This window comes from Rhinoderma darwinii, chromosome 1, assembly GCF_050947455.1.
Source record: "Rhinoderma darwinii isolate aRhiDar2 chromosome 1, aRhiDar2.hap1, whole genome shotgun sequence".
Lineage (NCBI taxonomy): Eukaryota > Metazoa > Chordata > Amphibia > Anura > Rhinodermatidae > Rhinoderma > Rhinoderma darwinii.
This window is the reverse complement of record NC_134687.1, coordinates 556387445-556411558: the sequence shown is the minus strand read 5'-3', so window position 1 is coordinate 556411558 and position 24114 is coordinate 556387445. Positions and strand designations below refer to the sequence as shown.

At 42.2% G+C, this 24114-nt stretch overlaps 1 protein-coding gene across 2 annotated transcripts in view; it reads right to left on the bottom strand.

The window, feature by feature from the left end:
- The window catches only part of HEXB (hexosaminidase subunit beta), a 42545-nt gene that overhangs the window by 6029 nt on the left and 12402 nt on the right, over nucleotides 1-24114 (bottom strand). Inside the window, exons 3-11 of one of the 2 annotated variants that reach the window (XM_075838247.1) lie at nucleotides 22682-22747; nucleotides 21102-21148; nucleotides 19177-19287; nucleotides 18134-18235; nucleotides 14255-14387; nucleotides 12697-12877; nucleotides 10832-10918; nucleotides 4133-4205; nucleotides 2153-2327 (exon numbers count right to left, since the gene is read on the bottom strand). In XM_075838247.1, coding sequence (XP_075694362.1) covers nucleotides 2153-2327; nucleotides 4133-4205; nucleotides 10832-10918; nucleotides 12697-12877; nucleotides 14255-14387; nucleotides 18134-18235; nucleotides 19177-19287; nucleotides 21102-21148; nucleotides 22682-22747 — 975 coding nt within the window. The remainder of the gene's footprint in view (nucleotides 1-2152; nucleotides 2328-4132; nucleotides 4206-10831; nucleotides 10919-12696; nucleotides 12878-14254; nucleotides 14388-18133; nucleotides 18236-19176; nucleotides 19288-21101; nucleotides 21149-22681; nucleotides 22748-24114) is intronic. The other variant, XM_075838256.1, reaches the window with a different exon arrangement.

Genomic DNA, 24114 nt, shown 5'->3' with positions numbered 1-24114 from the left:
GAAGAAAATGGACGATTACAACAGAACACGTCACATACGTCATTAATTTATCGGGTGTAGTTATCCAGATATATTACCTCTTTCGGTCTCTGTTCACACCTGCTGTGGTTTCAGTTTATAACAAATCACTATGCACTGCCTAACCCATCCTACCACACTGCCCACCAGTACCCGACAGATTCCAATGACTCAGTCAGGTTCCCACCATTTAAATGGGAAGAATAGCGCTGACAATCTGCAGTGGTGGAGCCTCTAACAAATGTGAACACAGCCTAATGTTGCTGCATTAACCCCTTAACGCATTATCACATAACTGTACGTGATAAGGGTTAAGGGGAAGTATGGAGCGAGCTCACGGGCTGAGCTCGTTCCATACACAGCGGGTGACGACTGTTAGCCGACACCTCACTGCACGGGCGGAATCAAAGATCACTTTGATTCCGCCCATTTAACACTTTAAATGCCACGGTCAATGGCGACTGCAGCATTTAAAGTGTTAGCTTCTTTCAGGGGGCACCCCCCCTGATCTCTCGAGAACACGCTGTGTGTCTGTGCACTGCCAGAAGCTGGGTGTTGACGAAGAGAAGTGGATGATGCTGATTCGTCAGCATCATACACTTCTATTCACAACGCCCAGCTAGTAAAAGAAGTAAAAAAACGCCCAGATGTACACACACAATACACGCCCACTTGTACTTAAGAAAGGCTAATTTGCATAAATATAAAAATGCTCATAATTTGGCCAAAAATGCTCGTTTTAAAAAAAAAAAAAAAAAAAAAAAAAAAAAGTTACTGTAATCTACATTGCAGCGCCGATCTGCTGCAATAGCAGATAGGGGTTTGAAAATCTGGTGACAGAGCCTCTTTAACTATGAGCCGTTACACCACTCAAGCCAAGGCAGTGTTCTGGAAAACAGGGGCTCCAAGATGTAAAGCATACCAAACCTTTCAGGTGACATTCCAGAATAAACAGTCATACGTGTGTACATGAGGAATAACACGATTTCTGGCCATTATATGACTTGTATTCTGCATTTTTTTCCCCTCTTGCGGCCCTCTCTAATTCTCAGAGCTAGTAGGCGGAGCCTAACAGCGATCACATCTTCTATAAACTGCACACATATAGAAGAGGACATCTTGCTCTCCTATTTGTAGAACACCCTCAGAAACTGCTCATTACTACTGTATTATCTCCATGTTGCAGCTGTGTATCCAGCACAGAGGCGAAATTACGTTTACAAGAAGCCACTGCAGCGTCTGCATGTCTCGGATTCTCGCTCACTTTGCTCCTGCTTCCTCCTCCCCTATCCACAGACTTTTATGGGCAGATGTAACCTGACCCCTCAGTGAGCATATAGTCCATCAGGTCTTGAGGAGACTGAATAAGCAGTAAATTCAGAATGAGTGAACAATTAGTACGGAGTGGATGGGAAGCCGGATGAGTGGAGAAAGAGGAATTTTTCTCTAATAAGATAAGCTTTGTAAGATCTTATATTCGCTTGTACTATTAATTTATGCAGGGTTTGTTGAAAAATTAGTGCATGTATTAGCTCTCTCTCGCTCTATATCTATCTGAATAATCAGCATATCATTTTGGGGCTGTTTAAATTAAACCAAAACCGACTTTCTCTGCTATTTCTGCTCCTTCCAGTAAGGCCTTCTTAAAAACAGTTCCTTCCATCACACATACAAACGAAGCCAACTTGCGCAAAGTTTAGGCTATGGCTTCTGTGATTTAGGACGGAGTGTGGCATCATAGGATATTCAGCAGCTAGGGAGAAAAAGACGTACTGGGAACAAAAAAAAACAACAAAAAAAAAACAACACACTGAAGGGAGGGTGGGGGGAAGATTACATTTTTTTTTTTATGATGCCCACAAACTGACCTAATTTGCCGTCATGGTAATGCCGGGATTCATGAGCAACAAAAGTGACCGTGTAGGCCTAGCCTTGGTTATTTTTTAGTTAGTGGTGCCAGAGATCAATGCTGCTCTTTAGATAATGAGATTAGCTTCATAAAAAGGGTGAAGGGGTTAATTATTAGACAGTTTAGAAGTTGGTAACTTGTGGCCCAAGTATAGAATGAGTTAAAAAAAAAAAAAAAAGGAAACCAAAATTAGTAATATTTTGAATATTAAAAATGTTAACAAACCATTAAAACTTAGCGGCTCAACTTTGTAGTATTTCTGCCAGTCCTGGCCAATGCTAATATAATCTAGGTACCAGGGGGCTGAGAGGATAGCAGACAAGCCCGCAGATGTCACATTGTACAGCTCTTCATTATAGCGATTTCCCTTCCACACCTCCACTATAGTGTCAGGGTTAATCTGTAAAGATTGCAATAGATAAGCGTTTAATAAGACGGTGAGAGTGCAAGCCTAGTTATACCAAGTCTTTACAAAACGGAGACCCATCACCGGCTGGGACCAAAGGCTGACTTTATGGGGTGTCCCTATAAACAGGAACTATCACCAAGTCACATGTACATGCAACGTTCATAACATTTTCATGTGGCCGTCACATGGCATCTCAGTAATACATTTGTACAACAATGGGAAAGTTTTTTTGTATCGTGGAAAGCTTTTTTCGTATTGCGATTGTGTACACACACACACACACACACACACACCAGGAGTAAGTAGCCTAACCTTGCCTTTGAGGTGACCGGGAGATACGGAAACATTGCAGTTAGCGGAGCTATGCCGTTTCCGTAACTCCCATAGAAGTGAATAGGAGTTACGGAAACCACGTAGCACGTAGGGATCGGCTCCTTCCATACTCCCCGCCACCTTGTCAGACAGTGGCTGGCGAGCCAGACAATGTGTTAGAGATAGGTGCGGGTCGCAGCAGGTGAAACCCATATCTAGCGAACATTTTGTGACATATTCCTGTGGATATGGCATAAATGTCAAAGATGGGAATACCCCTTTAACTTCTCTTAAATTGAATCCAGAATGTTTTTTTTTTTAACATGTGTTGAAGGACGATGGATGGCACCTGTAGGAGGTATATTTTTTTTTATTTACATGATGTTTAACATCTCACGCCTCACATCTCAGGAGATGTCGGGTTTAGAGGGAGGACTCATCGGTACATGTGGACATACAACAAGCCCGATTCTTCCTTTCCAGATGGCAGATACAGCCCTATACACATTAGATTGTTGACTATTTTGGCGGGAACAGACATTTATATAATTTGTATGGGTCCCACCTGGAGCGGAGATGTGCGTACCACAAAGCCAATCCTGTGTGAGGTCTATTAGCTTATCAAATATCTGTACATGAAATGGTAGTCATTTAGCTAAGTATGCAGTCACTTTTTTCACCACGATGAATGCATGAGAGATTTTAATACTATTAATACAGACGTGATGTGTTAGGATATCGGTTAACAGAAAGTAACAGCATCTTTGGTGTTATAGGGATATTTTAGAATGATAACATTCCTCATGATTTTCTATTACGGTTATGTACACATTGGATTGGTAGGTCTATCAGCAGCCACTTCGGACCAACACAGACAACCTCAGAGGATCAACAGTAAAAGTCGAACACAGAACAAAAAGGGTATGTTCACACAAAGCAGATTAGCTGCAGATGGAAACCATACATTTCACTGGTCAATTTAGGAGATGTAGGTTTTATCTCGCTATTGAATACAATGGGAAAATCTTGCAACAAAATCGTAAATGTTGCCATTTTTGCGAGGGGAAAAGCTGCGATTCTGCCACAAAAAAAACAAAAAAAAACACTTTCTGGTTTAAAATGAAGAAAGCCAAAACCTACCCCCCGGGAGTTAGAGAGGTGTCACAGGCTACATCGGTAACATGGACTGCAGCCTCACAGAAGGCCGGGCTGCACGGAGAAAAGAGACAGCGGAGATTCCGACTGAAAACATGCCCCACAATTAAGTGTAGTTTCAGACGCAATTCCCTGCAGGGTCTAGGATGGATAAATTGCGTACTTTTATGCAGCCTATGCGCCCTGTGTAAACATGCCCTAAGAAGAAGTACTAATACATACACAGATAACATGTGATAAGCGCATGGGGTGGTAACACCATAAGAAAAGACAACTACACAGTCTCATTACAATGTGACACATACAACACTCTTATTAGAAGAACATACCTTGTCATGATTATCAAATACCTCTTGCCAGACCATGTAGCCCTTCTGGAATTTCGACACAATGTCCAATATTCTGGAAAAAGTAAAATGACCAATGGCGGTTAGGCAAGGTATAATTGAGTATAGACCCTACATACTCAGAACTACAACCAAGAATGAGCATTTGAGTCTATGGCAATAAAGAACGTTTTTTTGGCAGATGTAAATCAGCAGCGGACGTTCTTGGATACGCATAAAGTTTTTAATCTGCAGGTTATTACGACTACTCCAGTGGGGTTAAGTGATAATCTGCTGGCAACTATGCAGGACAATGTAAGATTTGCATGGACAATCACAGAACAATAAATCTACGTGTAAAATAACCAAGCACTTTGTGTATAAGGGATTATGCTGTACTTCCATGGCTGGCTTTACATCTTTGAAATCTTAAATAGGATTCTCTTTGTAAAGATCGCCAACATATCTACAGCAACTTACTATTTATATTGGATTCTCACATTAAATCTATCAAAACAGTCCATACACACGTGTAGCAGTCGAGCGAATGCTCAGTCAGTCGACAGTCATTTCTTCGGACTCCCAAACTTACCAAAGAAAAGGCACTTGCGAACAGCTTCATGGGTGGTGAGATCACACAGGTGCACGGATGTAAGAGGGTGGTGTTGCGAGTTATACAGGGTGGGCCATTTATATGGATACACCTAAATAAAATGGGAATGGTTGGTGATTTTAACTTCCTGTTTGCGGCACATTAGTATATGGGAGGGGGGGAACTTTTCAAGCTGGGTGTTGACCATGGCGGCCATTTTGAAGTCGGCCATTTTGTATCCAACTTTAGTTTTTTTCAATGGGAAGAGGGTCATGTGACACGTCAAACTTATTGAGAATTTCACAAGAAAAACAATGGTGTGTTTGATTTTACCGTTACTTTATTCTTTCATTATTTATTTACAAGTTTCTGACCACTTATAAAATGTGTTCAAAGTGCTGCCCATTGTGTTGGATTGTCAATGCAACCCTCTTCTCCCACTCTTCACACACTGATAGCAACACCGCAGAAGAAATACTAGCACAGGCTTCCAGTAGCCGTAGTTTCAGTTGCTGCACATCTCGTATCTTCACAGCATAGACAATTGCCTTCAGATGACCCCAAAGATAAGTCTAAGGGGGTCAGATCGGGAGACCTAGGGGGCCAGTCAACTGGCCCATGATGACCAATCCACTTTCCAGGAAACTGTTCATCTAGGAATGCTCGGACCTGACTCCCATAATGACATAAATAACACATGAAAGAATAAAGTAACGTTAAAACCAAGCACACCATTGTTTTTCTTGTGAAATTCTCGATAAGTTTGACGTGTCACATGACCCTCTTCCCATTGAAAAAACTAAAGTTGGATACAAAATTGTCAAAATGGTCAACACCCAGCTTGAAAAGTTTCCCCCCTCCCATATACCAACGGCAAAAGGCCCATTGTCCGCAAATATACAGATCTAGAAGAGGTTATCCACCATGGACCTGACTGATTTATCCATTACCTATTGGGCCCAAGTTCAAGACCTTTTGTCTCCACCTTCCATCGCTCCGCCTACCCCATGGGAAACGGTCGGTTCCATTAAGAGCTTCAAAGGTCGTAAAAAGTCTGGGAAACTAGCTCCCGAAAGGATCGACATGGACTGCACCTGACTACGGTCTATCGATGGTTTACTTTAGTCTGTACCTAGGCCTCCAACCTGATCTACTATGTCTCAAATTTTTTTTAGACAGGACTGCTGTCTAATTTCTGTGTATTTTCAAAAGTATACATCCACCTCTGAGGGTTTGTTAACTTCTTGTTTTTCACTGTTGTACTTCCGCCTCACCTATACATCTACCTGACAGAGGGGCAACAATGTCTCCCCTACCTGCGGTTATACTAATATTTTTGTTTTCATGGGGTAATAACCTGTTCTCACATGATACATAGTAAGGTGTCAGAGTTTATCTTTACGGATACAACGATTGGCATCACTTTCAGATTGGAAGATCCTCTGGTAGTCTCCCTCCCTGTCATGCTTCCTAATCTCCATCTCACTATTCCACCATGGCTCAAACTTCCATTCGGATAACCTCTTACACCATGAGGAGATTTAATGAGCCACGTAAGAGAATTATTTAGCTTCTAAAGAAATCTCAATCTGATATTTTATTGCTCCAAGAGACTCACTTTAGGCCTTCACACATTCCTTCTCAATCCCACCACCATTACTCCCATTGATACCATAGTACACACGCCTCCTCCAAAAGGTGTAAGCATTGCCAGACGCAATAACCTACCCTACTCACACACACTATGTCACTGCTCGATCTAGACAGGAGATTTCTATATATTAAAAAGGGTATTTAGCTGGTATGAAAATTTCCATTGCAAATATTTACGCATCAAAACAAACAGGTCTCCTGGTTAAATCGAGACTAGAAAATTTCCACATTTTTGCAGAGGGGGTTGGTTCTAATTGGCGGGGATTTCAATATTTCCCATGACACAGTCCTCCCTTTGAAGAAAACCGTGACTCGTTGGGACTTTGTGATGTTTGGAGACTTACATCCCAGTCACAGACTACTTCTTTTTCTCCAAGGTGTACAACTCCGATCATAGATTAGACCACTTTCTCATTTCCAAACACCTCCCTTTGATAATCGATGCAGAAATAGACAGGAGAACCCCCTCAGACCATGCTCCAGTACACGTATATTTTACTTTATCCAACTTACCCCCCCCAAGTCATGGTCATGGAGACTCCATAAAACCCTGCTTGACTATGACCGAGAAATGAGTCTTCTCAATTCAAACCTATCGGAATTCTTCCTACTATACAAGTGCCCTGAATCTCTTCCCCCTCTGATTTGGGAAACCCATAAAGCCTTTATACGGGGTGAACTCCTAGCTCTAGGATGCAGGCTTAAAAAAAAAAAAAAAAAACACGAAAAAAAAGGAATGCAGAGCTAAAACCTCTGTTAGCACAAATTTTTGCTGTGGAAACTTTGGGGAAGAGATCTCTGGCTCTCCAATTATGCCGCTTCTCAAAACGCATAAGATCACCTGAACGTACGCTCTGTTAAAATGATATCAACACCGCCAATTCTAATTTTATGCTCATGGTGACAGGGGGTGGTCATACACGCTGGTAACTCTGCGTACTCTCTGCGCACTTTGTCACATAGGAATTTATACAAAGAATACAGGACAAATTAACCTATTGCAGAATTTGTTTTCATTTGCATGTGCGCAATATAAATCAGCTGTTGCTCTGTATGAATGATACTTATGTTGATTTACAAAACACCACTCTGTACTTAGGAGGATGCCTTCTTTCGGTGACTGACAAGGCTATATGATGGGTCTATTCCTAGTTTTACACAAGTGATATTCTGATCACGAAATTTGGAATAATAGGGCAGTGCAGAGCAGCGTTGTAGAACATTGTTGATATCTTTTTTTATTCTTTATGTTTTACTTTGCCTTTATAAATTATTTCTTAATAAAATTCATTATGTTTTAATTTTACATGAGGCAACTCATGGTCTACATGCTCCTATGGTTTTTCGAGTCAGTTTAAATTTGATATTTGCGGGATTTTTACAAAGATGGACCAGATATAAGAATACTCATGGTGACAGGGGGTTTGAAAATGGTGTTCTTTTTAGTAAAGGAGAAAAAAAAATAACATACATTTCGGAAACTGCCTTTATCTAATCAAAAAGGACAGGAGGGGGATCGGTATCAAATATAGAGGAAATGAAATCTAAGATATATGAAACCAAAAACGTACTCCATTATAAACAGAAGGTCTATGCGCATGGAGATAAGGGCAGAAAACTCATGTCTGCTCTAATTAAAAAAACGAAAGGAAAAATCCTTCATTTCCCGAATTAAGAGGGCTGGTGGTGTTCTGTGCACCTCCACGTCAGATATAGCCAGAGAGTTCGTGTCATTCTATTCCTCCCTTTATAATATCAAAGAGGATGAGGCTAGGTCTCAATCTGATCAAAGAGACACTGGCATACTAAACTTTTTGGAGTCACTTGATTTACCGGTTCTTTCCTCAGAAGAGGCGGAAGTGCTGTTGCGACCTATCACTGGGGAAGAAGATAAAAGTGTAATCTCTTCCTTCCGACCGGGCAAAAGCCCTGCCCCGACGGCTTCTCTTACCTATTACAGAAAATTTCAAGACTTACTATCACACCTAACTCATATGTGTAATGCACTCTTAGGGTAAGTTCACACGCAATCTCAAAAACGTATGAAAATACGGAGCTGTTTTCAAGGGAAAAACGCTCCTGATTTTCAGACATTTAAGCCACTCATGATTTTCGCAGCATTTTTCACGGACGTTTTGGGAGCGGTTTTCAATAGTCAATGAAAAACGGCTCCAAAAACATCCCAAGAAGTGACTTGCACTTCTTTATCGTGGCCGTTTTTCAAAACGGCCCGTTGGAACAGAACGCCGTTTTTCCCATTGCAATCAATGGGCAGATGCTTCGAGGCGTTCTGCTTCCGATTTTTCGTCCCTTTTTTCAGGCGTTTACCGGCCGAAAATATTTTCGGCCTTTGTGAGTATACCCTTACGGGGCACTCCTTTCTCGAGACAATCCTTGGAAGCATACATATCCATAATACCAAAGGAGGGGGAAGGATGCTTCTCTCTGTGCTAGTTACAGGCCGATTTCCTTACTAAATATAGATCTGAAGATTTGGGCCAAACTTTTGGCGATACGAATTGGTGACTTTTTACCTAAGCTCATCAACTCAGACCAGATGGGGTTAGTGAGGGGGAGGGAGGGAAGACATAACGCCGTGAGATTGCTAAACTCTATTCACTATGCTAACCAATCTTGATACTAATGGGAACGGATGCTGAAAAAGCTTGACAGAGTGGCTTGTGATTTTCTGAAACAAGCTTTAGACAAGTTTCTTTTTCCACCTCCATTTATAACAGCAATATTCGCGCTATACACGGAGCCACAGGCTCGGATACGGGCTAATGGTGTTTTGTCCCACTCCTCCTCCAACGCGACTGGTACTACACAGGGTTGCCCGTTGTCTCCCACTTTTTTTGTTTTGACTTGAGACCCTCTTACAAAAAAATTAGGTCTGATTCTCTTATTAAAGGTCTGCAGATAGGGGAGCATACACATTTAGTGGCTGCTTTTGCAGATGACATACTCCTAATGGTTACTAACCCACAACAAGCAAGGCTCCAAAATATTTGAGTATGGGATGGTCTAACTTCAAAATCAATTATAGTAAGTCTGAAATACTCAACATATCCCTTTCACCTGCTGTAGCACAGGACCTAAAAAGCGACTTTTTCCTGGCCCCCCTCACTATTAAATATCTAGGAGTTCAAATACCTGGTCAGTTACGAGATCCCTATAAACTTAATGATCAACCACTATTAAAAAAATAGGATATCCAACTCAACTACTCGATTTGGGATGCTTTTTTTCTCTCATGTGTATGACAAGCTTAAAACTGCAAAGGAAACTACATTCGTGTCACTTTATTCAACCAGGCTGCTCTGCTGCAAGCGATATCACACCCTCATGTTAATAAGAGTGGTCATCATCAAGAAGATACACAATCTACACTCTTCGGGTTACATCCTTCCTGTACTAAACAACCCACTAGTAGACCGTTCATATGACGGAGTGCTGGAGCTACACGCATATTACACAGAGGTGTATGATCACTTGTTCCTAAGACACGGTTATGAACTTTATTTTTTCTTCTTAAATAATGTTCTGCACAACGGGCCTCCAGTGCACGTGACCCCGACCCAGTACTTCTATGTCCATTACCTGCCGTGATATGGAGCAAGCGGGCTCATGTAAGGTGCCTGCTCCTTTCATTTTCTTGCACTACATTCTGCAGACATCTAATATAAGGTGTTACCATATTTGCCATGGTGTGCAATGGAGGAAGAGGGGGGTGATCAGAAGACACAAGTCATCCGCTATCCTGAAAACAAATGCGATTGTATTAACAGGACCGTCAGCGAGTGGACTACATCATAAGCCATGACTAAGGACCTAGCGAGGGTCTGAAACGCGTAGGCTACCGCCTATCCTCTCTTTCTCTCTGTACTTTGGACTATACCTACCCGTCACTAACTTCTGTTCGTAGCTTCTGTGCTTCGATTTTAACCAAGACCAAATAAAACTTGGAAATAGATTTCCGTTTTAACAGAATTTGCACTCTCAGCGCTGGTTCCAACTCCCCTGTTTCCAAATTTAACTAGTCAGACGCAGGAATTTTATATAATGTCTTTAATAGACTTATTGTTATACACCAATGCTGGACAAATCCCAGGAGACAGGCAGTCGATGCACCTAGACATTTGCGACTGGACCCCAACTCAATCTTTCTCCATTAACAGACGTTCTTGCCGGACCATTGAAATCCACTTGTCTATGGAGCGGTCCAAGTGGCAGTAAGTTTATTCGGTCCCTTGCCTAATACACATCTGCATTACATAATAGTGTTAATCCTCAAACGTAACGGTCTGCTTTTCTCATTTGGGCATTACCAATTGCAGCCACTATCTCAATTCTCTGATGCATCATAAGCGACCCCAGTCAGCAGAGGTAGTAACATCCTAATGACCTCAACAATTTACTTTCTTGCACAATATAACTAGTAATAGCAAGTAACTTACTTTTGAACGTAGTAAGATTCTAGTTTCCGATAATCTGTACCATAACCGTGTTCACTCATGAACTCCTTAATGTCAGGATTGGATTGCCTAAAAAAATAAAAAAAATTTTTTTTTTATACACGAGATTATATATATATATATATATCACACACACACACATACACATACTAGAACTACCACAGGACTGAGAAATAATAAGCCTGGATATAAGGAGCTGCAACTGGTGTTTATTTTAGAATTTTCTGATTAAAAAAAAAAAAAAAAAAAAAAAAAGTTTATTAGCCACATCTTGATATCTACAGAACAGTTTTACAAAGATTTTTTAAAATTATATTATATAATGAATAGTTATGCCACTATCTAATATATGTCTCACTTTCTACGTTTTCAAGATCTCTGCTTGTGGTCATTGTTTACTTAAATAGGCAGAATCCGGACCACTTCCTGCTTACAGGGGGTGCAAGGCTGGTCACATTAAGGCTTTAATACAGCCCTGCCTGTCAGTTACACATGATCAGGAGAGATTTTTAGCCTTTGGCTATTAACAAGAAGTTTCCCATTCACTGCCAGCATGAAGAGATCTTGAAAACGGTGAGGAACTAAAACCTGCATAAACACCGTTCTGTCAAAAGCCATCAACTTTGCCCTTAGCAAAAGGTTTCCACTGTTTATTTTTGGCAGGTAAGAAGAATGGGATCTGATCGCTATGGGTCACACTGAAATAGAAGATGCAAAAGTGTCATTATACAATTCATAAGCCTTAGGGTATGTGCACACACACTAATTACGTCCGTAATTGACAGACGTATTTCGGCCGCAAGTACCGGACCACCGAACACAGTGCAGGGAGCCGGGCTCCTAGCATCATAGTTATGTACGATGCCAGGAGTCCCTGCCTCTATGCAGGACAACTGTCCCGTACTGTAATCATGTTTTCAGTACCGGACAGTAGTTCCACGGAGAGGCAGGGACTCCTAGCGTCGTACATAACTATGATGCTAGGAGCCCGGCTCCCTGCACTGTGTTCGGTCCGGGACTTGCGGCCGAAATACGTCCGTCAATTACGGACGTAATTAGGGTGTGTGCACATACCCTCACTTTCACAAAACCCCTTTAAAGAGGCTCCAGGCAGTTCTGCAGGTAGGAGGGGGCCCGCACATGACAGCAGTTACTAGATGAGGAATGTGAACACACTGATCACAAAACCTAGAGTCAGATTAATGTGGTTTTCCCAAAATCATATATCACCCATTCACAGGATAGGTAATACGTTTCTGATCACTGGAGGCCCCAATCGATAGGAAGAACGGGGATCCACCTCACTGCACCACCCGAAAAGTGGAGCGGAAGTCGACCATGCGCCCGCCGCTCCATTCACGCGTATGAGAACAACAGAAACAGCCGAGCATTGCACGCTCGACCGCCGCTCCATTCTAGGTCTTCCTCACTGGGGTGATCTTGGTGTTTGGGATCCCCAGCGATCAGAAAATGATCACATATGCTGTGGAGTGATAATTTAGGATTTTGGGAATACCCCTTTAATGTCAGGTCTGTTAGATCCGCTCTACAGAATAAAACCTTCCTGCCATCACCACCGTACAACATGCAGCATTTTAGAAGGTAGAGACTAATGTAGACACTAGAGAGACTAATGTAAAGCATACTGGAATAAAACCTGCAAAAAAAATAGACATAGAAAGAAGTTGTATATTGACATTTTTATATGGTTAATGTAGATAGGGAAGCACCCCTGTACTTTGACAATGCAGATGAAAGAGTTACACTCAGACTGTAAATACCTTATAAGAAAACTATACAAAAAGTATGTAAATCACAAGAAAAACGATTAAAAGAAATTAACGTACCAACAAGAGAAATCAACCTCATCGCCTCCTAGATGGACATACTGGTCAGGAAACACTTGACTGACTTCATTAAACAATTTGTATATAAAGTTGTACGTCTCATTTATAATGGGATTGATAGGCCCAAACGTCCCACTGGGTTGCCCATTCTGGTAACATGGTGTCAAAAGATCTTTCTGTCCTGAAAAGCAGAGTCCAAATAATGAAATCTCTACATGCACATACTCAAGAGGAATGTTCTTAGTGACTTCTATTAAACCGCACCTGCATAAGCAAAACAGTTCTCTGCATCGGAGATCTACATAGAGAGAGCGGAGAGATCTACATAGAGAGAGCGGAGAGATCTACATAGAGAGAGCGGAGAGATCTACATAGAGAGAGCGGAGAGATCTACATAGAGAGAGCGGAGAGATCTACATAGAGAGAGCGGAGAGATCTACATAGAGAGAGCGGAGAGATCTACATAGAGAGAGCGGAGAGATCTACATAGAGAGAGCGGAGAGATCTACATAGAGAGAGCGGAGAGATCTACATAGAGAGAGCGGAGAGATCTACATAGAGAGAGCGGAGAGATCTACATAGAGAGAGCGGAGAGATCTACACAGAGAGAGCGGAGAGATCTACACAGAGAGAGCGGAGAGATCTACACAGAGAGAGCGGAGAGATCTACACAGAGAGAGCGGAGAGATCTACACAGAGAGAGCGGAGAGATCTACACAGAGAGAGCGGAGAGATCTACACAGAGAGAGCGGAGAGATCTACACAGAGAGAGCGGAGAGATCTACACAGAGAGAGCGGAGAGATCTACACAGAGAGAGCGGAGAGATCTACACAGAGAGAGCGGAGAGATCTACATAGAGAGAGCGGAGAGATCTACATAGAGAGAGCGGAGAGATCTACATAGAGAGAGCGGAGAGATCTACATAGAGAGAGCGGAGAGATCTACATAGAGATAGCGGAGAGATCTACATAGAGAGAGCGGAGAGATCTACATAGAGAGAGCGGAGAGATCTACATAGAGAGAGCGGAGAGATCTACATAGAGAGAGCGGAGAGATCTACATAGAGATAGAGGAGAGATCTACATAGAGATAGCGGAGAGATCTACATAGAGATAGCGGAGAGATCTACATAGAGATAGCGGAGAGATCTACATAGAGATAGCGGAGAGATCTACATAGAGATAGCGGAGAGATCTACATAGAGATAGATTTTTTTAAATTTAATTTTAAAAGAGTGAGTAAGCTTTCAGAAAACTTCTGACATGTCGGGTGAGCGCTTAGCCTCTTAGTTTCTGATCGGCTTTTCTCGGAAAGCTGAGCTGTTGGTGTACGAGCCTATATATAGACTTTCTATTGAATCCGTAAGATTATATTTTCCTAAGATATTACAATTATTAACGTATTGACATGCACGATTGATTTATGCAGAAAATATTAGAGATCACACCAATAATTTAGCAGGTTTGTCAAAAAGGTAGCTTTCATGTAAACTTGAAAAAAAATGGTGAATAGTTTGAAGGAAGGCAAGAAAAAGCTTTGTATGCGAGAAGCCCTTACCTTTACCCCATGAATTAGTATGTCCTGGGCTGTCAAACTCTGGTATAACTCGAATGCCTCTCAAACGGGCATATTCAATCACCAACCGGACATCAATAACACTGTAAATGTGTGTGAATGGATGGTAAGCTCCCTGAAAAGAAGAAAAAAATTAATACTTCACATCAACATTTTTATAGCACTTTCTGGGAGAAGTTTCCGGTAATATTTGTATGATACAGTGCATATTCCTCAATATGGCTGCCTGATTGTACGAGGAGGTAACAGGCGCAGCGCAGCAGCCGGCCGTAGACACAAATGTTTGTAAATACAACTAGAAGAACCCCAATGTGGGTAAATTTATGAAGAATTATGATGCCATTGAAGCAGGGCAATAACTGAAGATAAAAGTGCACACTATAATACCCATCTTGCTGGTATTGCATTGCCAGCTTTATAGGTAAGTGACATTGTATTAGGCAAATAGGAGAACATTCCAACAATGCTTAAAGGGGTTGTCCGAGATACCAACATTTTTTCAAAAACTGTCATACATTACCCCTTATACAGACAACCTAAATAAAGCATTATTTTTAAAAAAAATTCTACTTAGCACATTTCTTCTTTGAATTTAGCAGTTTGTTTACATGCAGTTCAGCTCTGGTTTGTTGATCTTTCCTTGTTATGAAACTTTTTTCCCGTGCACGCTCATTGCAGGCTGCAATGAGCGTGCACGTACCTTCCAAGAGTTCATGTGAGCTGTCCCTGCTCCTCCCTGCTGACCTCCTTCACTGGACTTGTCTCCTTGCTGACATTCTTGAAGGATGATGAGCAAATGTTCTCCCCCCATTATGTTTTTCACATTTATGTTTTCTTTCTCTTTTCAGATCTATAAACCTCTTCGTGTCTCCCTCACCCTCGTCCACTGTCACCCTCGTCCACCCTCACCCTCGTCCACCCTCTTCTATCTCATGTCTCTCTCCACTAAGGCCATGTTCACACAGAGTTTTTTTGCAGGAAGAATATCTGCCTCAAAATTCCGTCTTGCGGCAGATTTACCTCTCCCTGCACGTTGATTTTTGCGTCGTTTTTACCCATTTTTTGTGCGCTGTTTGCGTATTTGTTTGCCGCTTTGTTCGGGGCGTTTTTCGCTTCGTTTATCTTGGCGTTTTTTGATTGTTTGTTTGCGTCTTTTTTTGCGATGTTTTTTGCTGTGTTTTCCATTGCGTTTATCGTAGCCTTTTTCACGTCGTTTATCATTTCTTTTTTTGCGTCGTTGTTTGCGCCTATTTTTGCTGCGTTTTTCGTTGCGTCTTTCGTGGCGTTTTCCCAGTTGATTTTCGCTGCGTTCTTTGCCTTTGTTTGCGGCGTTTCTCGCGTCTTTTTCCGCTATGTTTTTCGCAGCTTTTTCCATTGGCGTTTATCGTAGCCTTTTTTGCGTCGTTTTTCGTGTCTTTTTTTGCGGTTTTTTTCTGTGTTTTTCATTGCGTCTTTCGTGTCGTTTTCCCTGTCGTTTTTCGTGGCGTTCTTTGCCTCTTTGTTCGCGGCTTTATTTGTGATGTTTTTCGCGGCATTTATTGTAGCCTTTTCGGCGGTTTTTTTTTGCGTCTGTTTTTTGCGGCATTGTTTGTGGCTTTTTTTGCTGCGTTTTTTGCGTTGTTTTCCGTGGCGTTTTTCGCCCGCGGCAATTGAGCGCCGCAAGCATAAAACAACGCGAAATACGCTTTCTCTGCCTCCCATTGAAGTCAATGGGAGGTCAGAGGCGTAAACGCCCAAAGATGGAGCATGTCGCTTCTTTTTCCCGCAAGGCAGTTTTAATGCTCGATTTTAATGCTTGTTACAACAAATTGCAGCATAAATCACGCACCAAACACGTGTGTGCTGTTTGTGGTTTTCACGCATGCATTGACTTCAATGTGAGTGTAGGTGCATGATAACGCACCAATAGAGGACATGCAGTATGTTTCACGCAGCGGACTCTCGCTGCGTGAAAACGGCCCCATTGAAATAAATGGGTCGCGTGTGCTGTGCGTGGTTTCGACGTGGTGTGAATGGGGCCTTATGCGCGATTTACACTAGCGTGAATCAAGTCTGTGTGCTGTGCTTTGAAAAAACGCACAACACACGCAACCCATTTATTTCAATGGGGCCGTTGACACGTGTGACTTTTCACGCAGCGAGAGTCCGCTGCGTGAAACATACTGCATGTCCTCTATTGGTGCGTTATCATGCACCTACACTCACATTGAAGTCAATGCATGCGTGAAAACCACAAACAGCACACACGTGTTTGGTGCGTGATTTACACAGCAATTTGTTGTAAAAAAGAAGGTAAAAATGGGCTGGCTTTGTGAGTGCGTGAATAACACATGACAATCGAAAAGCACACTGATGCATAAGGGCGGATTTAAACGAGCGTGTGCGTTTTGCGCACACAAATACGGTGGCGTTTTGCGTGCGCAAAATGCACTTGACAGCTCCGTGTCATGTTCATACGGATGCGCGGCTGCGGTTTTCGCGCAGCCGCCATCATTATGACACTCTGGATGTTTGTAGCACGTGGTGCTTTTCTGTTTACATTCATTATTTTACTGCTGTTGCGCGAATCACGCTCGTCCCACGGAAGTGCTTCCATGGGATGCGCCTGATTTTCACGCACCTATTGACTTCAATGGGTGCGTGATGCTCGAAAAACGCAGAAATATAAAACGCTGTGTAAAAAGACATCAGAGAAGACAGAAGCAGCGAAAGCTGCTTCTATCTTCTCCTCCGGGTCCCCGGCAGTCACTGACAGCCGGAGACCCGACATTCCCGCAGGTGCCGTCCCTCTTCACTTTTTTCACTGTGAACACGCATAGGCGCGCTCACAGTGAAAAAAAGCTGCATAGGCTGGGCGGGCACCCGCAGAAACGACACGTCTCCAGTGACGTGTCGTGTCCCATCCGAGGTCTCGCTGGGGCGAGACCATGTGATCGGGACACGACACGACAGTGGAGGAGGAAGAAAACGTGACGTCAGAAGACAGGTGATCGGAAGAAAAGAGCTGCCAGAACGGAGAACAGAAGCAAGATTGCACAGGTAAGTATATTAGGGAATATTTAATGTGTGTATTGTCTGTTTAACTTTTAAATAAAAATTTATCTCGGACAACCCCTTTAAGCCTTTTAATTCGGAGCATGAACCCAATGACCCGCATGTACCACAAGTGCCATCATTTCAGCCAATGTTAAAGCTCGGCTAATTTATTGAAAGATGTTGCATCAAATTTATGACTGCATCTGCCCCCTCACATGCTTGCTTAACTTTCACACTGTTAATGGGGAACATCACTTTCTATACCAGGGCCTGTGTGGAGTAGAGTTGCGACTTAATATTTGCAATGTGTTTAAATCCTGACCAATCAGGATTTAGACGCCACTTTTACAAACAGACGTGCATGCTTCAAAGGGTTAATAAATATGACAGCAGATAAGACACCATTGTAAAGTAAAACGCACCAGAAAAATAAAAAAAATGAAAGCGAATACTTTGATAAAATGTGACAAAATGCTATAGCCCTTTCATTAGGGTTTGTTCACGCCTGAATCAACCTAAATTAATAAAATTCACACACCGTTTTAGTACTATATACACATATGCCTTTGCTGTATGATTCAGATGTAGCCCAAATATTATTAAGTGAAAAGATGATCAGATTTTCTGTATTATTGGACATTTGTGGTCAAAACCCTCCCAGAAACTAGGCGCAGACAAAGTGTTGAACATTCTTCACCCTCTTATGATCCTGGAAAGTCGAAACAAACTGTCAGACCATCAGAGATTCCAGATGACATCCTACTATGGGACTTTGTTTCATCGGTGCGGGACTTTTACGGTGTACAATCTGTTACGTTTACCCACCTTGTTGCTTAGTTCTGGAAATGTGATGCTCTGGTAGGGAAAGGATTGATCATCTACAATATGCCAATGAAAAACATTCATCTTGTTGAAAGCCATTGCATCCTGGGACAGAAGTTAGATTTCCATTAGCTGCATGTTACCAAATACTTACAGCAACAAAAGTTAAATTCCAAAAATATAAAACTATGATGTGTAAAATACTTTGTCACATTCCTTAAAGGAAACTTGACATCCTGTATGGTTAAAGGGGTTGCCCAGTCATAAGAAAATGATGGCCTATCCTGAGGATAGGCCATCAATATCTGAGCGAGGGGGTCTGACTCAATCAACTGTTTCGTAGGGGGCGCAGCACTCAAAGCGCTGCTTCCCCCTTCATTACGGTCAGTGCTTCTCCCATTCACTTCATAAGGAGAAGGTGGTAATATTGTGAACCGCAACTACAAGTGTATCAGCGATTTACAATACGAGCAGATAAGGAATGAAGGGCAAGTAGCATACGAACGACGCAACCCCTTCAAAAGAGTCAGACGCCCACCGATCGGATATTGATTACCTATCCTGAGGACAGGCCATCAAATTTCTTATGGATGGACAACCCCTTTATTTAAAGGGGAACAAGCCCCTCTGGTAGTGGCTTATGAGATCCAAACTTTTTTTTTTTCCCCCAGACATCTGCCGATCGGGGACAGTCGAGAGATGCGGCTTGATGAAAGTAACTACTACTGCAATGTGACAATCAAAAGTTGTGGATCATGTATTTTTGATGAAAAGTAAAAGATTAAATAACATTGCATGCTACGGAGACAAACACATCACACCTGCAAAACGTAGCAAGTGATTTCATTCTGGACAGAATTTTTTGTTTTTACAGCGATGACGTTGGCGGTCACTGTGCAGCCTTATTAGTGACTAATGACACGACTACATTTACAAGTTACCAGTTTTGCAATAGCATCCAAAATGAAAAAGCCAATTGTGTGGTCTCAAAGTACACAAACAATTAAATCACGCATATTGGAAAAAACAAAACAAAAACAACTCACCAAGTTCAAAAGAATCGTTTTTAAAGGCAGGTAATGCCTGGATGTGTCCAGCAAGACTCCTCTGTGTGCAAACCTTGGCGCATCGGAAATTTGGGTTTTGTTTACAAGGAACTAGGTAAAAAGAAGAAATCCACAGCAATTATAAAATATCTATATATTAGAATCCACTTTGTGAAGATCTACTTTATATATTTTACTAGTGAATCATATTACACATAACTAGAATGTATTTAACCCGTTAGTGACCGGCCCATCGTGTTTCTACGTCGGTCACTAACGGGCCTTATTCCGATGCCATAGACTTTTTACGTCGCGGCATCGGAATAAGTTTACAGAGCAGGGAGCTGTCAAATCTCCCTGCTCTCAGCTGCTAGAGGCAGCTGAGGGCTGGGGGCGTCCCTGCTCTGCCGTGTGAGATCGATATTAGTATCGATCTCACACGTTTAACCCCTCAGATGCGGTGCACAATAGCGAGCACCGCATCTGAGTGGTTTTGGAGAGAGGGAGGGAGCTCCCTCTCTCCCCCACCGACACCCGGCGATACGATCGCCGAGTGTCTGTGTCTCTAATGGCAGCCGGGGGTCTAATAAAGGCCCCCAGGCTGCCTGGAGTGAATGCCTGCTAGATCATGCCGCAGGCATGACCTAGCAGATGCCTGTCCGTGTTAAACGGACAAGCAGTAATACACTGCAATACAAAAGTATTGCAGTGTATTATAAATGCGATCGCAGAATCGCATATTATAGTCCCCTAATGGGACTAGTAAAAAAGTGAAAAAAAAGTTTAATAAAGTTAATTTAAAAAAAATGTGAAAAAAATATGAAAAACCCCAGCTTTTCCCCTTACAAAATGCTTTACTATTAAAAAAACAAAATAAAGTTAAAAAGCTACACATATTTGGTATCGCCGCGTCCGTAACGACCCCGACTATAAATATATTACATTATTTAACCTGCACGGTGAACGCCGTAAAAAATGTAATAAAAAACTATGGAAAAATTGCTGTTTTCTGTGAATACTGACTTTAAAAAAATTTGATAAAAAGTGATCAAAAAGTCGCATCTACTCCAAAATGGTACCAATAAAAAGTACACGTCGTCCCGCAAAAAAAGCCCTCATACAACCGCATCGGCGAAAAAATAAAAACCGTTACGGCTCTTCAAATATGGAGACACAAAAACAAATAATTTTGAAAAAAAAAGCGTTTTTACTGTGTAAAAGTAGTAAAACATACAAAAACTATACAAATTTGGTATCGTTGCAATTGTAACAACCCGCTGAATAAAGTTATTGTGTTATTTATATCACACGGTAAACGGCGTAGATTTAAGACGCGAAAAAGAGTGGCGAAATTTCAGGTTTTTTTCTATTTCCCCCCAAATAAAAGTTAATCAATAAATATGTCCCCCAAAATGGTGCTAATGAAAAGTACAACTTGTCCCGCAAAAAACAAGACCTTATACAGCTATGTCGACGAAAAAATAAAAACGTTATAGCTCTTGGAATGAGACGATGGAAAAACTGGCCTGGTCATTAAGGTCCAAAATAGGCTGGTCATTAAGGGGTTAAACAGAAACCAATTACAATTAGGGTAGCACGATGTATTGAATTTTCAATGCTATTTGGATAATGTGCAGCGGGGCAAACGGTTCAATACCATATATTCATGTGTTTCAATACCAAGTTGTGCGGCCGCACAGATTAGCAGATAATACTACCTTAAGTATCAATATCGAAGTCCAAATTCTGGTATCGTTACAACTCATTACAATATATAAAAATAAAAGCAATATATAGTGTTGAAACTTTTTCCACCTTTACTGGCAACAATGTTAGAAGAGGGGAGACATTAGAATTTCTAACAGCCTCCAAGATGTTTACCTGAGGCAATAAGATAAAAATATCAGAACACATATGTGACTTACCGCCCCAGTACTGTCCTCATAGACAAGCTGGCTGAAAGTCTCAAGACCTTTAAAAGAAGAATGTCCATCATTCACATGCTATTCGGTTATCTAGCACAACATTAAAGGGGTTTTCCCCATCAGAGACATTTAGGACATATCCACAAAATGTGTCATAAATATCAGATAGGTGCAGGTCCCAAAGGTGGGACCCACATCTTTCAAGGCCCCCTAATCAACCTTCTAGCTTTTTTTGCTCACACCAACTCCTGGACACTTACGGATTATATGGTCGGGAGTTACGGGAAGGGTAAGGCCACACGGCGCGTTGTTTACGCGGTTTTGTTGCGTTTGAAAACCGCATGCGGTCAACTGCATGCATTTTTTATCTCTAACGTTGCAGTTCTGTTGTGGTTGTTTTATACACATTTTATGGACATAGTCTTCACCCGTGTTGAAGTTTGTTAGGTGCTGCCTGTATATAGTTCATTACATTGCAGAACTGTTAGCAAAAACGCAAGCAGTTCAGCAACAACTTTGGCAGCGCGGTCATTAACCGCATGCGGTCGGACATTATGAAGATAATTTTCAACCACACACAAAAAACAAACAAACATTGTAATATAATAGCAGCAGTCTGTCCATAACCAAAATTTCACCATTGACCTCTGTTGAAAAATGACTTGCTGCGGTTTAAAAATGCAACTTGGCCACACCGTGTGGACTTACCCCAACAGTGTAACTCGCTGAGCTACGCTGTTTCCGTAACTCCCATAGAGCTAAATAGTAATTACAGAAACAGATAAGTTTGCATGCTACGTTGCTTCTGTAACTGCCATTTACTACTATGGGCGTTACGGAAACAGCTCAGCGAGTTATGCAGTTTCCATAACTCCCGACCATGTAGTCAGGAAGTGTCCAGGACTCAGTGTGAGCAAAAAAAAAAAAAAAAATTGAATGTAGAACGAGGTTTAATGGGCCCCCTTTCTAGAGAAGGGTACGGGTCCCAGCGCCGAAACCTACATCTATCTGACATATCCTGTGGATAGGTCATAAACGTCCCACATGGGAAAACCACTTTAAATGATTTGACCAGGACTAGAAGTAAAGGATCAGCTATAAATTTTCTTTAGTGCCACTCTTGTTCATAGACCGTGCCTGGTATTGCAACTGATCCTAATTCAAGTGAATGGGACTGAGCTGCAATACCAGACGTAGCCCATAGACAACTGTTTTGGGAAGGTGGGGGGGTGGCTGCTCAGAGTTTTTTTTAATCCTGGACAAGCCCTTTTACAGAAAAATAAATACTCCAGATTCAGTAAGTGAGCTAGAGCATAGATTGCAATCTACTAACATTGAACGACTGTCAGCAGCTCAACAATCTGCTCCATTCCAGATATAATAATATATGTGAGTACCCGTCGTCTTTGCGGCATTGTATCACTTTCTGAAAGTTGCCATTTTCTTTGACTTTGGAAATGAATAAAAAAAAATAAAAAAGCAATCTGCTCTATTCCATGAGAAAGTGATGACATATGTAATTAGAGCAATAAAAATGTCCTCCTTGTCAGTATCTAACATCGCTTAGTGAAAGGACTTACCTCTCAGGGCACCCCAGACTTGACTGGCCTGCAACACCGCTCCATTATCATCGATTATCAGTTTATCTAGAAAAAAAACGAAGAAAAAAAAAAACAAACACATGAGGAAAGCCCAAATATGTCATTAAAACGGAGCACGGCTCTGCTAGACAGAACTGAAAAATATACTAATTTTTCACTCTCCAATCCATTAAACCTTAAGGGTCTAGGAAGCAGGAAATTATTTTCAGGATTTACTTATTTGGGCCTGCTCATTACATGAAGGGAACGCTGTGATCACTGGTGTATAGTCCATATTAGGCCTCATGCACACGACCGTATTTTTTCACACCCGTAAATACTGGCGTAAATACGGGTCCGGTGTCACACGTATTCCACCCGTTTTGCACCAGTATTTACGAACCCGTGCTCGTAAATATGGGTCCGGTGTCACACGTATTCCACCCGTATTTACGAGCACGTTTTTGGCAGCAAAATAGCACTGCACTAATCGGCAGCCCCTTCTCTCTATCAGTGCAGGATAGAGAGAAGGGACAGCCTTTTCTGTAATAAAAGTTAAAGAAATTCATACTTACCCGGCCGTTGTCTTGGTGACGCGTCCCTCTCTTCACATCCAGCCCGACATCCCTGGATGACGCGGCAGTCCATGTGACCGCTGCAGCCTGTGATTGACCTGTGATTGGCTGCAGCGGTCACATGGCCTGAAACGTCATCCAGGACGTCGGCCCGGATGTCGAGAGGGACGCGTCACCAAGGCAACGGGCGGGAGACCGGACTGGAGAGTTGTCGGTAAGTATGAACGTCTTTTATTTTTATTTTTTACAGGATAGGGGATACATGTCTTGTTTATGGCAGAGCGGGGAGATACCTCCCCGCTCTGCCATAGTTTTCATTGTAGTCCCGGCGGTAGTTACGCCACTGGGCTGTGGCCTGCAGACCGGGTAGTCCCCTGACCTCGCCTCACCTCGCAACGCTCCCGTAATCACGGGTGAACACACGCAGCCACCCATGATTACGGGAGCCCCATAGACTTCTATGGGATGCCCGTGCCGTTATTACGGCATGAAATAGGGCATGTTCTATCTTTTTTAACGGCACGGGTACCTTCCCGTGAGCAAACGGGAAGGTACCCGTGGCTAACAGAAGCCTATGAGCCCGTTATTGCGGGTCGTAATAACGACCCGCAATAACGGGTGTTTTTACGGTCGTGTGCATGAGGCCTTAGAGGCAGGTACCGTGACAGATATGAACAAAGGCTAAAGCGGATTTTGCTGTGTCAGAGGTCCTGTTTGGAGCTTCCATTACAGAATCTGTCAAATTCGAAAGGAAAAACAATGCAGTACCAGCGCTCCATTATAAGTCAATGGAGTAAGTCGGGACCGCTGAGAACTGTCCTGCGACAGATACGGCACTGCGTCGTGGCTTACGTGTTC